The sequence below is a fragment of the Ursus americanus genome, chromosome 11 (assembly GCF_024610735.1).
Source record: "Ursus americanus isolate L20-20 chromosome 11, mUrsAme1.1.p, whole genome shotgun sequence".
Classification (NCBI taxonomy): Eukaryota; Metazoa; Chordata; class Mammalia; order Carnivora; family Ursidae; genus Ursus; species Ursus americanus.
In genome coordinates, this window is record NC_142137.1 from 54275943 (window position 1) to 54290596 (window position 14654).

The 14654-nt window shown below is 37.4% G+C and overlaps 1 protein-coding gene across 9 annotated transcripts in view; it reads right to left on the reverse strand.

Annotated features, from left to right (window-relative positions):
* The window catches only part of HIVEP2 (HIVEP zinc finger 2), a 206910-nt gene that overhangs the window by 2866 nt on the left and 189390 nt on the right, over positions 1–14654 (reverse strand). For all 9 annotated transcript variants that reach the window (XM_087865534.1, XM_087865532.1, XM_045810105.2 and 6 more), the window contains 3 exons: positions 11029–11204; positions 7314–7415; positions 5669–6564 (listed from right to left, as the gene is read on the reverse strand). In XM_087865534.1, coding sequence (XP_087721660.1) covers positions 5669–6564; positions 7314–7415; positions 11029–11204 — 1174 coding nt within the window. The remainder of the gene's footprint in view (positions 1–5668; positions 6565–7313; positions 7416–11028; positions 11205–14654) is intronic.

A 14654-nucleotide genomic window follows, 5' to 3' on the forward strand; every position in this document is an offset into this window, starting at 1 on the left:
CACTAATAGTAGGTTTTTAAATTCAAAAGAAAGTAAAACGATTGCCATCTGTTTATATACTGGGAAGATTTTTAATATCTTTCTTAAGTGTTGATGAGCATAATTGGAGTGACAAGCCTGAGAATTGCCTTTTTTTTTTTTTAATTTTCCACAGAACAGATGACAAAATGGTGGTGATAGACAAATTGGTTAGTCCAATGTGCAAGACATTGGTTTAAAGCAATAAATTCCCGCTCAAGAGGCACCCTGGGTGGAAGACAAACTTCTTTATCAAATGATGAATCAAGGCCAGTTTTTGTAAGACAACTATCCATCAAAATAGTTAACATTAAATATATGACAGTTTCAACTCATATTCAACGACACAGCTGGTAACCCAAGATTATTATGTCTTAATATCTTCTGTTTATATTATCATGTTCATTTAGATACCATCTTGGTAATTAATGAATGAGGATACTTAACACTGGGGGCCAGAATTCCAGATTTCATGGTCCCAGTTCTGAAAGAGAACTTATTTTCTGTAATTGTTTCTGTAGCAAAACACAACTTAGACTATGAGATTATCAGGCTTGAATAAGATTATCAGGTTTCAATTCCTGAGATTCATTCTTTTAAAGGACTGTCATCTATCTAAAAGGTACTCAGTTTATTTTTATTTTTATTTTTTGAGAACTTAAAATCAGATAGATAGTAACTTGTCAAGTATGGTAGTAATCCAAGAGAGCGACCAAAAAAAAAAAGTTCTAATTCATTTCAAGGATGTCTCAGTTCTAAAGCTCAAGGAGATAATGCTAAGTGAAATAAGTCAAGCAGAGAAAGAAATCATATGATTTCTCTCATCTATGGAACATAAGAACTAGGAAGATCGGTAGGGGAAGAAAGGGATAAAGAGAGGGGGGTAATCAGAAGGGGGAATGAAGCATCAGAGACTATGGACTATGAGAAACAAACTGAGGGCCTCAGAGGGGAGGGGGTGGGGGAATGGGATAGACTGGTGATGGGTAGTAAGGAGGGCACGTATTGCATGGTGCACTGGGTGTTATACGCAAATAATGAATCATCGAACTTTACATCGGAAACTGGGGATGTACTGTATGGTGACTAACATAATATAATAAAAAACATTAAAAAAAAAATAAAGCTCAAGGTATGCTCTATACCATTAATGATTCATCCAGTGCTATTTAGCTGTGAAACCAGCCTGGGAATGATAAATTATGCATTATCTCTGTTACTCTGTGCCATGCTTAACCCTTACCCTGTTTTGGGCTATACCTTATTCAAACTAGAAACAAATTTTTATCCTGGAAGTGCAGGGAAGTAATGAAATCATCAATCCTATAATCACAAGGACCTCCTAAATTAGGGAAGGTGAGAATTTTATCGTATGACAGTGTTTTTAATGTTACAAGAACAACAACAACAACAAATCCCGCTTGTCTTTGCTCCAATCTAGAAAAAGGGATATTTCCTACATCAAACATCAGTTAAGGTGGAACAGCTGTGATACCTATAGTAATAATCTTTGAAGATAATTAAATAAATCCTCTCAATTATAATTATCAAAGATTCAAAGTTTCAAATAAAATGTAGTTTGGTCATTTTTCCATTTTGCTTTTGGTTGCTATTCCGTGTCACCCACTGCATACCTAACCAGAATGGGGGTCTGTGAGGGGCCAAAGAGAGCTGTCCCATTCCGTGGGGTTTCTGACTCAAGGCTAATAAAGGGAGTGAGGTATGAAGTGTCCTCTAATATTAGGATATACTCAATATGTTCAAAATTCAATAGAATTCTATTGGTGTTAAGAATGAAAGTGCCATATTCAGACCTTTGCCAATCAGAGATTAAATGATGACAACCCCAGAAGTAAGTGTGCCAGTAGAATTTCTACCATGTAAGCACTTCCACTGCTCTAAACATTACCAGGCCTTTCTGCACATCCTCTTCCCTTGCATTCACCCTTTCTTCACCCTCCAGAGAAACTCTCAATATGATTTTTCCACCTTGGTTTTTATCCTATTTGCAATCGTATTTTTTTTTTTTTGTAATTTGAGCCTTATCATTGTGATATCATTGTAAATCTTAGTAAGAAACACCTTGCTATGGAAATGCAAATAATGAACTCATGTGGGTTATATTATAGGTACATATATATGTGTGTGTGTATATCCCATGTACCAGGTCTATCACCCCACTCATTTTTTCGACATTGTCAGTAGGTGCTCTGGAAGCAAACGCAAAGAAGGAGGTAGGAGTGCAAGGGGTTCGTTGTGGGGCGAAGGGAGCAGGGGATCTGATGCATGTGAAGGTAAAGAGGAGAGGAAGCAGGTGTTCAGTTGGGATGGATCCGGGCTCAGTTACTGGCTGGGGGCTGCAGGGAGAGTATAGCCTCAGCTTGAAAACTGAGGCCTATCCTGATGGCACTAACAGCAGGAGGCTGTCAGCTTACAGCATTCCTCACAGCTGAAAGGCAAATTCTTTCAGGGACAGAAATCTGCTTGGCCCACCTCCCTGGCTGCCACAAACAGATTAAGAAACTGTGGCCAAGAGGTTAAGTGACTTGCTCAAGATCACACAGATAGCAAGTGCTAGAACTGCTGACTGACTCTTTGACTAGACACGATGTTCTTTGCACTACATACTGGAAACCAGGAAACATTTTTCTTTGTGTCCTTTGCTATTTTATCGGCCAAAACTTTATTTTTTTTAATAATTTTTTTTATTATATTATGTTAGTCACCATATAGTACATCCCTAGTTTTAGATGTAAAGTTCCATGATTCATTACTTGCGTATAACACCCCGTGCACCATGCAATACCTGCCAAAACTTTAAAAATGGAACGGGAAAGTTTTTTGTTTAAAAAAGTTGAGGCCAGAAACCATATTTTTTCATCATCATGTTTGAGCCACACGTGTTAGACCTTCAAAAAATACTGATGAGCGAAAGACCTTTCCTTCTTCCTTCCTTCCCTCCCTCCCTCCCATCTATCATCTATCTATCTATCTATCTATCTATCTATCTATCTATCTATCTACCTATCAATCATCTATCATCTATCTATCATCTATCTATCTATCTATCTATCTATCTATCTATCTATCTACCTATCAATCATCTATCATCTATCTATCTATCATCTATCTATCTATCTATCTATCTATCTATCTATCTATCTATCTATCGTCTGCCTATCTATCTATCTACCTATCAATCATCTATCATCTATCTATCTATCATCTATCATCTATCTATCTATCTATCTATCTATCTATCTATCTATCTATCTACCTATCTATCTATCATCTGTCTATCATCTATCTATATTAAAATTAACCAGAGGGCATGAGAGCAGAAACAGCAGAGAGGCAGGATCCCAGTGGCTGAGTAGCATCTCCTCCAAACCTGCTCCCTGGATACCACCACTCCAGACTGAACCAGAGGATGAGTCTGTCCTGCTAGCCTAGAACATCCTTTCATGCCACAGTCATGACCTGTGAGCTCTTGGCCCATGTTAAGCAACAAGACAAGATATTGCTAAAAGAATTTCCATCAAAAAGTTTTATTTTTAGGGTTATTCTAATTTAATATTTTCATACATTATTCGGAGAGGGTGCAGCACTCATCCAATACAGCAGTCAGGAGAGATACTTCTCATAGCATCATCAAGTCTGTTTTGCCCTGGCAACAAAAATCTTCTTCACACACCATATAAAGATAAACTCCTCCACTGCCCCTCAAAAATGACGTGATAAAACATTAAATGGGAAGTACTTTGGACCAACCGCCCCTGCTTCAGGGAGCATTCCCAGATCTATTCCCTCTTATCACATGAACAAAGCAGCTGGCTCTAAGTTCTCCAAAGATAATTAAGCTGGGAAATGAGACCAACGGCCCTACAGTTGGCCTTCATAAATGGTAAAGTTTGATCATTGTATTAACTATCCAGGTGAATTGGTATAAAAAAAACAACTGGTTGCAAACTCAGTGACTAATAAAACCAGTTTCCCTCCAACCACTTTCTGGTCATATATCCAAAAATTAGATGAACTTCTTTACTCCACTCCTTCAACTCCTTTACCTGAGTTGACTCTGAGTTGCTATTAGTTTTTAATAACAATAATGTATTGGCAATAAATACTTACATTTTTGTGACTGCAGCTGACTGAAGTCCCAACATCCCACAAATACCCCAGTCTCAGCCCACCTGGCCAAGGCCAGAACAGGAGAGTCTCACTGCACACGTTCCACCAGCATCACTGGTTTATACCAGAGAAAGCATCTGATACCCCAGATGCGGTATCCTGGCATCAGAGGGGTTTGCTGATCTACGACTCCCTACTTACGCTGTAGTGGCATAAACTTCAGAACAGCCCTCTTTTCTACTTAGCACCATCAAGACACAAAACCTGTGGGATTGTACCTCTTTTTCTTAGCTTGCTAATTCATTGTCTTGGCAAATAAATCACATCTGGATTGTGTGCATGTAACTGCAGTAATTGTACCATAGAGACTAAATTGGTACCAACTTGTAAAAAGAGAATATTGGGGGCCAGGGAGTGAATTGCAGCAGGGACCTTTCCTGAAGTTTAAACATGATAACCTAAGCTCACGACTCATTGTAGTGAAAAGGCAATGAGAGGAAGGTGCCTGGTCACCAGAGCAGTGATAAGACAGCTGGAAGGGGGTAGTGCCTTTGGCTGGAGGACGATATTGAGCCACACAACAGAAATCCGAACAAAGAAAGAATAGCAAAAAGTAGAGACCACGAAACAAAAATACATTTAAAGCAAAGAAATTCAAAAGGTGCCATTCATCTGTCTATGCTAAGTGTCTGCTTCATTCATTTTTTAAAATCCTATACACGTTGAAAGAAACATCAAGGTTTGCCATCCCATGGAATGAGGCAGAGCAGATGCTTTTTTATGGATCTGCATTAAACCCGCTGCCTACATTTAATCCATGGCTGTTACTGCTATCTAAGTTAATAATGAGGGCACACAATAGAAATCTCTAAAAGCTTCTCCCTGAGCTCTCCCAACTTTGGGCCCACCATCTCACTAAGCCAGTGCACTTGGAGAGCACTCTCACTGAGCAGGAGGTGGCAGTAATGACAAGAAAAGGAGACAGGTTCGTGCCTTTGACTCACAACATACCAAGTGGGTCACTGTCTCCTCTCCTAGTCACTCACTGGTTTCACATGTCCACACACTGTGGGCAAGGTCATGAGTTTATTTTTTTAAAATATATTTTAAGTGCCAGTACACTGATCCTTACTTGGCAAAGTTCTATAACTGACACCCCCGTGGCCCTGAGGGTGTCTGTGTAGACACGTCATTCCAAAGACTTCACCTTTCCTACTCATGTAAAGGTTGCAGCTCATGTCCATAATTAGTGAAGCTTAGAAAGCATGTCTAGAAGCCTCACCTGCTCCCAGCTGGAGATGCATTACTGTTCTGATGCAATACTACACTTGGGTAATGCCAAAGCCATGTTACTAATAACAGCATGTGAGAAAACATCTTCCTGCTATTGTCAGTAACCAAGTTCACTGCTCCCCATGAGAGATACCCATGTGATAACAAACTTCACACAAGTGTGTTATCAAGAGGTTCCAATATGCTTTGGCTTATACGTTAGAAAGAGAAAGATAATCATACTTACAGGAGGCCCCAATACAATTGGTTCTGCTTGCAAATACTGCCCCATGGACAATGGTGGGTTATGGTATAAAGCCCTTCTGGGAGATGGTGCTCTTATGGTGGTCATGTATCTTCTCTCTCTCCTGGGAGAGAGGTCTCTTCTTGCCGTGATGTCTTTCCCAGGTGACACTGGCCTCCTTGGGGACAGATGCCTTCTTGGTGAAACATCTCTTTGTGACATCTCTCTTCTCAATGCAGCTTCCTTTCTTGGTGAAAGATGTCTCATGGGTGACAGATCTCTCCTAGGCGATAAATGTCTTCTGGGTGATAAATCTCCTTTGGGTATCAGATACCTCTTTGGCGAATTATCTCTGCGGGGTGAAGAGTCATATCCTGGTGAGGAATGGTGGCTTGAGGGTGAAAAGTCCCTCGGAGAGGAGCTGGGCTCCGAAGACAGCATGTACTCTTCATCCGCACAACTCGGTATGTCTAACCTGTCTTTGTCCGGTTCCGAGTCTGTACTTTTGCTCTGGAATAACCTCTGGTATTCTGTCATCTGAGTATCTTCACATGAGTCACTTGGTGTCATCAGCTGAGTAACCTGAATACTTGGCAAAGTAACCAAATAGCTGATCAATGAAGAATGCCCCAGGGAACTATCTGAAGGAACCCCATGGGGCACGGCGCCAACATTCACAGGCAAGGATGAGAATCTGGGAGGCTGAGGACTGGTGCTTCTCGATCTTGTCTTCGGTGTCAAATCTCCCTGGTCATCAAAGTCATCATCATCTTCATCATCTTCATCATTATCGTCTCCATCCTCACCATCTGATTCTTCGGCATCTGAGAACTGATGATCAGTTGAAATGCTGGACATGCTATGCTTCTCAGCTGCTTTGTGCAAATCTTCCATTGTTTCTGAAACAATTGAACAGATAGTTATGATCAAGGTCCAAACGTCAAGGTTAGGAGCTAATTTGGACACCATCTCTTTCCAAAAGCTTCCCTCTAACCTGTAGCCCCTAGAGATAGTTTCATCTCTGAACTCCTATAACACTCGCTCTCTTATCCTTTTATGACTGATCTGATTTATCCCCACCCAACAAAAGAACTCTAGAGTAGGACCTTATATCTCAATTGCACATGGCCCATAGAAAACCCTCAACAAATGGGTATGGATAATGCTGTTAATAATGAGGCTAGAAGAAAAGGAAAGCAACGATCTGTCCCTAGAGGTATAAACTTACATAAAAGTGATATATCTCAGGAAATCTGACTGGCTCTCAGGCTTTCTATTCAGGTTAATGATGATTTTTCCCTCTTAATAGGAATAATAACACATTAAATTGTTTTTCAAATTTCCCCAGAAGTTTCACAAAAATCGAAATCCCTGTCACAACATAAGTATAATTAGATTTCCTTTACGGTTCTAGATAGAAGTATTTTCATAGTGAGGCCTTTTTTTCCCTTCAGTCACAACTGAAATGCATTTATTTCTTCTCAGTAGGTTATAAGCAATTCAACATGTCAGATTTCTTTTCTATATTTCATATTTAATAAAATGAAATGTGATCAGTTTTTTAAAATATCAAAACTTGTTTTGCCACCCCGGTCACAAAGCTCCAGTGTGAAGAATGAAGAGGTCAGTCAACTAAATGTTGTAATACCTGCTTCTTCAGTTTCTGTGTCATCCACTGATGTCATTGAAACTCCCAACTCCAAGCATTTCTTCATGTGTGCTTTAGACTTCATATGCTTTGTTAGGTTTCCTAGAAAACACAGGCAAAAAAAAAAGAGAGATTAATTGATTACAAAAATGTGATGATTGCTCCAAAATTAGAAATGAACTAACTTGGGATAACGTAGATTTGTTTCTACCTACTACCCTCTTGCCTTAAACTTAATGGGAACAATCTGGCTCCTGAATGTATCAACCGCTCAGAACTTTGGCCCAAACTCAAGTTTCCTTCATTCTAGAAGACTTGTAGAATAGGGTCATACCTTTTCAAGAGCAGGTGCAAGCAAGATTGGGAATCCCAGGCTTTCCTGGCTGAGAAGAGATCTAATATCTTTGGCCCAAATGGGCCAGCCTCCTAGGCCTTCATATAAACAGGGTGACATAAGCTGGGTCACACATCTCAGAGAAAGTTTAGATCAAACATTCTCATCAACACACCCTACACCCCAGGCCTTCTGGCACTGATCAGATTTAGATTGACTTCGCAGGCTCCTCACTGGTCAGAAGAAAAAAATTATGCAAACTTATGCGAAGGCCAACATTATAAACAAATTCAAAGATCTATACAAATACTTAGCTAACTACATACAGGGAGCATTACTCTCAGTGTTTACCGTCTACATTAGCAAACTTTATGACAGCAGTTTCTGAAGTTCCGCAATATTCCCTGTCTATCTTAAAATTCCCATCATTCTAAGAAAAAAAAAGGTTTTCTGTCAAATATGTATTATGATGATGATATATATATATAGAATTATATGTATAAATACATATGTGTGTGTTTGTGTAGAATTATATAATTGTTATACAGAATGTGAGAAATTAAAACACTTATCCAATCACCTTTGATCTAGGATCTATGAAATTTTATATATATATATATTTATATAAAAATATATAGAATATAGAATATTACACATAACTATATACATATATATATCTATATATCTCTATATGTGTGTGTGTGTGTGTATACACACTATTCCATGTCAAATATATAACTTAGCAAAAGACAGCCAGGAACTAATTCAGTTGTAAGGAAGGGCTATATTATTATCTGTGTCCTTCAATGATGCTTTAGCAATGTACCAGCAAATGCTTTATTTTAAAGAGTAGGCCCACTGAACGTAGACGGACACTCTTAGCCTGCTAAAGTAGTTTGTTCCTTTGTGAGGGCGTTGAGCTCACCATTAATGTAATATATGAGCCACAATTCTAAATCAGGACACTGTTGTTTATTATTTTATACTATTTTACTTACTTTGCATTTTACTTATTGCACTTATATCTATGAATTTTATGTGCTATTTTGGTAACTTCAAGCATAAAAATATTTCTAGGCCCCTATTGCTCTTATTTATCTAAAAATGTTTAAAAGATCTCAAAAATTTTTAGAGCCAGATCAAGAATTCCTAAATCTGTAAATTCATTAATACATCTGTATATTAATGGAAGTCACTGGTTCTGCACAGGTGCAAGTAATCTGTGTATATGGACTGGGTGTGCACGTTAGGTGTCAAGATAATTTATTTAGATCTTGATATGTTTCTCCTCCTATGTTTGTTCTCCTTTCTCTTTTTTCTCCATTTCAATAGGCAGTCAGGCTTTGGGATCTCCTCTTCAGAGTAGGTCTGTAGTTAGAAATCTGGCTCTTGAAACAACTCCACCCTGGCTTTGGATGACTGAAGTCCTCAGCTTCCGAAAGGATTCCAGCAAGGTGGGGGGAGTGGCGGGTGGGGGGGCGGGAGGCGGACTGGGGAGTGGGGTAGGGCGCCTGAAGGAGAGGCACCGGGTCATGCAGGAGGTGCCGATTGCTCAAGTGCACTCAGGATCTGCACTCAGATGACACGGTTTGGGACAACAGTCACTTCAACCAAAAACTGGAGGGGTTTCCCAGGATATTGTGCTCATTTTAAGATTCCGAGACATTTGCACATTCTTGAAGGGTGACAAGGAAACGCCAATAATGACCAAGAATAAATTATTTTCTGCTGAAATTCCATGACAATGATTCGGAGCCAAATTTAATTTGATTTTTTTAAGGTTATAGAGACTAGGTCTTTATTTTTTAATTATTACTTTTTTAAATTTGATTTTAAAAAGCCTAGAAATGTGACATTTCTTCACTCAGCATTTCACACAGCTATACCCGCAGCAAACCCCTATGCCCAGGGAAGACCTATCAGTTATAATGACTGGCAGATTTGCAGTTCATAAGAGAGTAGATTTTAAAAGTTCTCATCACAGAAAAAGAAAATTATAATTATGTATGGTGATGGATATTAACTAAACTTATTGTGGTAATCATTTCACAATATATACATAAATTATTATATTGTACACCTAAAACTAATATAGTGTTCTATGTCAACTATGCCAATAAATACAATAGATTTTTAAACAAATAAAATAAAATAAAATAAAATAAAATAAAACTTCATATTTTCTTATGTCCTATGGAGTCTTCTGGTGAAGTTCTAAATAAAAGGCTTGACTGTGCAAAGGTGGATGGTATTTAAAGGACCTTATGTTTATCTCTTTTGAAATGCAAATGAACACTCCCTCCTCCTTTATGTGGCTTCAAAGGAGACATCTCTGCCTCCTTTTTAAGGATACCTTTTTAATTTAGAAGAAACAGATATGTTGAGAGTCTACACATTTATATTTATGACAAACCAATAAGACAATTTAGGATTTTGGCTATGGGAGAAAATAGGTACACATTTCTCTACCAAAGACTATCTTATTTTATATTTATTTTTCTTGACAGGTAGTGGAGCAGAATAATGGGCCTGCCAATTTAAAGTTAAAACATAAGAAATCATATGAAGTTAGTGAGGGGGTAAAAATCCATTAGATCTAAAGTACTTCTACAGTAAGCAGTGAACGTACTTCTACGAAACTCAAACCACCTCTAAGTCACTATTGTCGGTAATCTGAGAACGCTGGGTTTACGCACATTTCCATGATTTTATAAAACGATGGAAATATAATCAAAGCAACCTTCTTGTATAAAATATTTTCATATAAATCCACCTGAAAAAAACATACATATTTTTTAAAGGTAGCATATCATTTTAAGGCAGGTCCTAGTTTTATGAGATTCACAGCTGTGGCCTGAGAGTAAGAAATCGTCTCTGTGCTGATAAATACACAGAACACAAGCTATCAAATTTCTATGCATAATTAATGCGACTGTGGATGGAGGGGCCCACCTGGGAGTCTGTGGGTCTCTACATTATTTATAATCTTGAAACTGACCATGGGCACGTTTTCTTCCCAGCTGCTGCCTTGCTTTTCTAATGCCACTGCATGGATTGTCTCCCGGTGGTATTTCAATACTGGTGCAGATTTTCTAGACCACACAACATTTCCAACATGCAGTAATAGCAATAGCAATCCAGGCAATTCTTAGCCACTTCCTTCGGAAACAACTAGCCTGGCCCCAAGACTATCGCTCTCACTTAAGTCATAAAAGGAGCCTCGCTGTCTCATGTACATCCTTTGATTACTTACTAAGGGAGAAAATACATTTCAAAAACAAAACTGTCTTATTGTCAATGCAAGTTAGTTATAAAACGGTATTCGGAATCCAAGGTAGCCATAAAAAAAGTATTTTTCCTCTAAAAAGCTGAGACTTGTACCTTTCGTTTTGAAGGCAAAGTTACATAACTTGCACACATAAGGCCGGACATCAGTGTGCGTGCGGATATGCTTTTTGAGCATGCTTGGCTTCTTACAGCGAATCCCACATTCTTCACAAATGTACTTTCCGCGTCCACGTCCTCTGACATATACATAATCTTCATTTGACTTATACCTGTTTAGAAAAAGGGAATGCAGTGTGTTTTCAAATACTTCCATGTTTTATATATCAAACCAGAAGCTGATCTTTTGAGGGGTAAATTTTTTTTTGAGGGGCAAAATTTTTATAAGGGTTTTTACAAACAGCTATTCAACTTTCCTTCTATGAAGCCTACGAAATTTATGCAATAAATGCCTGAAAGAACTAGAGAATAGATTTGGCACTGAAAGCAAAATGTAATTTTTCTACATGGTCTTCAAAATGGAATTGGGTCCCTCTATGAAGTGTAGATAGATGGACTCGGGGTGTAGATGTTCAAATGGGCTTCCATAAGTCTCAGAGAGTTGCAGAGTTGGGCCTTACTACTTTTGGAGCCTCCACACAAGAAAAATCCAAAAAGTCATACCAACATATTCAAATCAACATATATCCTTCGTTAACATTATATCGTCTAAGATGTGCATGCACAACATACACCCATCCCTCTAAATTTGCTAAAATAAGTGTAACTGATAATAGAATTCTTCATTGCAAGTTTTTACTCTATTTTTACAATCCTGGCATGACAGTGTCTCCGAAATTTCTAGCTTACACAGGCTGAGCTGAGCTCACCAACTGTTGTCTACAGATTTGATCCGCTCTTCCCAAGGACCATGAATTTGCACTAAAGTGGAATCCAAATTTCAAGTAGCTTCTGGTAAGTACTGTTACATAATAAAAACTAGAGATTCTATTTTTCAATCAAATTTGCATTTGTTTCCAGAAGAATTTAATAGAGAGGCTTGAAAGGATGTCTGAGGTCATCTAGTTTAATCAGATCAGTTCACCAAGTTGTAGGTATCCACTGTGATAACTCATGAAAGAAACTTATCCAGTGCTCAACCATCACATTTTGTTTAGACTACAATGAAACATGATCAATCACAGCGTACAGTAGCATTCTACTGAATAATTCAATGAATGTCATTATCTTTTAAATCAAAGCTAAGCTTGAATTATGGGTCTAATGTCATTCTTGGAAAAATATTTCTTTCGAGGGGCTCTTTTTATAACTTCAAAATGTAAACTGCCATATAAAATGCCCTAATTCACTGTGGATTTCCTTTAAAGGCACTAGATTTACAAGTGTTTTGTTTGTTTCATTTTTTTTGTTTGTTTTACACCCTAAGAGCAATGCACTCTTCTCTATTTTGTCCTAGCTAATCTGTCATCAGGTATAAAACTTCAACTTTTTTTTAAGAGAGAAAATCCACCCACATATTTAAATACTAACTCTGTTATGGATGCTATTCAATCTTAACATTATTTACTTTTTGGTCAGTACCAAAAATTCCAGGTGGGAATTAAGTAGTATAAAAAATATTAAATAATCAATTTTGCGTGTTTTTTCATCCTTTAAATCTTCCCTCTTTCACAAGGAATTTCCAACTTCAACTTGTTCTTCAAAACTTTCTTAAACTTCATGCTTTATTTCACATTGTCTTTTGTAACAAAAGAACCTCAAGTTGCAAAATATCTTTCATCTTTTAATTTCACTATTCTGTGCCCCTAAACAGATAAAATTACCTAAGAAATGTGGAATAAAACAAATAATTTTCTAGAGAGCTAGTTTTTGTCACAGAAGGACACCTTAAGCTTAGTGCAGCCCATCATCACAGTTGATGGGAAATGCATTTTAGCTTCAAGTAACATAATTTTATTTTTAATGTCTTACCTGATTAACTTGCAAACAGTAAAATTCAGTACAAAATAAAGCTGCATATTAGAAAAATCTGTGCAAATAAAATATTTACCCTTCAACAGGTCTGCAGACCCATGAATCTACTTAATACAAGAATTAATGGGTTTTGAAAAAAATAAAATATATGTTTAATTAAATTCCTAAATCTAGGAATTACATAATATAAAGAACACATCCACTTAAAAATTTGGTCAGTAATACTTCTTTCTTAAAATTATCCCTTTGCAATCACCAAAATAAGACGTGGTAGTGCACTGCTTGGAATGAACATCTGGTCACCCCCCAGGCAGAAGTCAGGTCACAGATTAAGAAATTTACAACTGGGTTGTAGCCCATACCATGGGGCAATGAAAGAAGGAAGAAATGATATATGGGCACAGTCTTTATGGATCATCAAACACAGCAATAAAATATTCACATACACTTTTTCACTTGTGTCCTTCGTTAGTGGAGACGGGCTCCCCAGAGCACATGTAATGGGAAGGTTTCTGCTAATCTAGTACAAGTGCACTGCTATGAAGACTGCTGAATATAAGGGTGTTGATTCAGTCACAGGGACCGCTCAGTCTCTGGGGAAAGATAAAACCTATATTTCTCTCGTTTGTGTTAAAAGATGAGGGATGTCAAAAAAATATCAAGACAAGCTTCAAGACTCCATGCCATGCAACTGTGGTTTCAGTGGTGAGAATACTAGCCATCCAAAGGGGCCAACGCTAAGAGGAAAACAACTTTAATAATTCATCTCCAAACTGGTGAATCTACGTGGGAAATAGATATTTCATATCAGTAAACATTCAACATTTTATAATCAAATAAATAACATTTTTCTGTCTTCCAAATGTAACTGGAATAAATTCATGTTCATGGAAACATGTAAATTATAGATCTATTGTATAGAGAAGGCTAGTTATAACATAATCCCCCAAATGTGGTTAATATGCTTTAATATTTTTAAATTTTAATAGCATAAGTTGGAGCTTTTTCTCTCATTTGACTGACTGGCTGAAAATACATTTCTATTGAAATCTAAAACTAGATGTTACACATATGTGTAATTTTTCTTTACTGCACATATATCAAAGTCATTGGACCTTATCACTTCTGTTTCTACAACTCAGGACTCAACATTTAAAAAAGAAATTCCCAAAGACAGAGAGATTGCCTTAAACCAGAAGGGAAAGGGAAAATATGACAACTAAATGCAGTGTGGTACCCTGGCTTGGATCCTGGGACAGAAAGAGGACACTGATGGAACTGATGAATTCCCAATAAAATCTGGAGTTTAGGTAATAATAAAAGCAATAAAATGGACCATCAAATTAATTAGTTCCTAGGATTATACATGAGTGTACATGATTGCATTTTTGTAAGCACCGAATTAAAATATGTCCATTAATATTACATACAAAAATGCCCATAAAAATAATATTAAAGAATGAAGAATCTTAGACGACATCGAGTCTACCAATTTAGTTGATTTCCTAGTGCATGAGAGGTGTGACAATTTAAAGCAGAAGCTCAAACCTTATGTAACATTTCATTGAAAGTAAGCCATTGAAAGCAAGGACGTGAACTCATTATCTATTACTAGCCAGACTTCAGAAATGCGAATAGAGAAGGAATTCACCTTATATTTCCAACCAGAGTAGATACTATTTTTTTCCATGTGTACATTCGTGACCATTTTCTCTGACTTAGAACTGAATGTATCACACATGCATGTA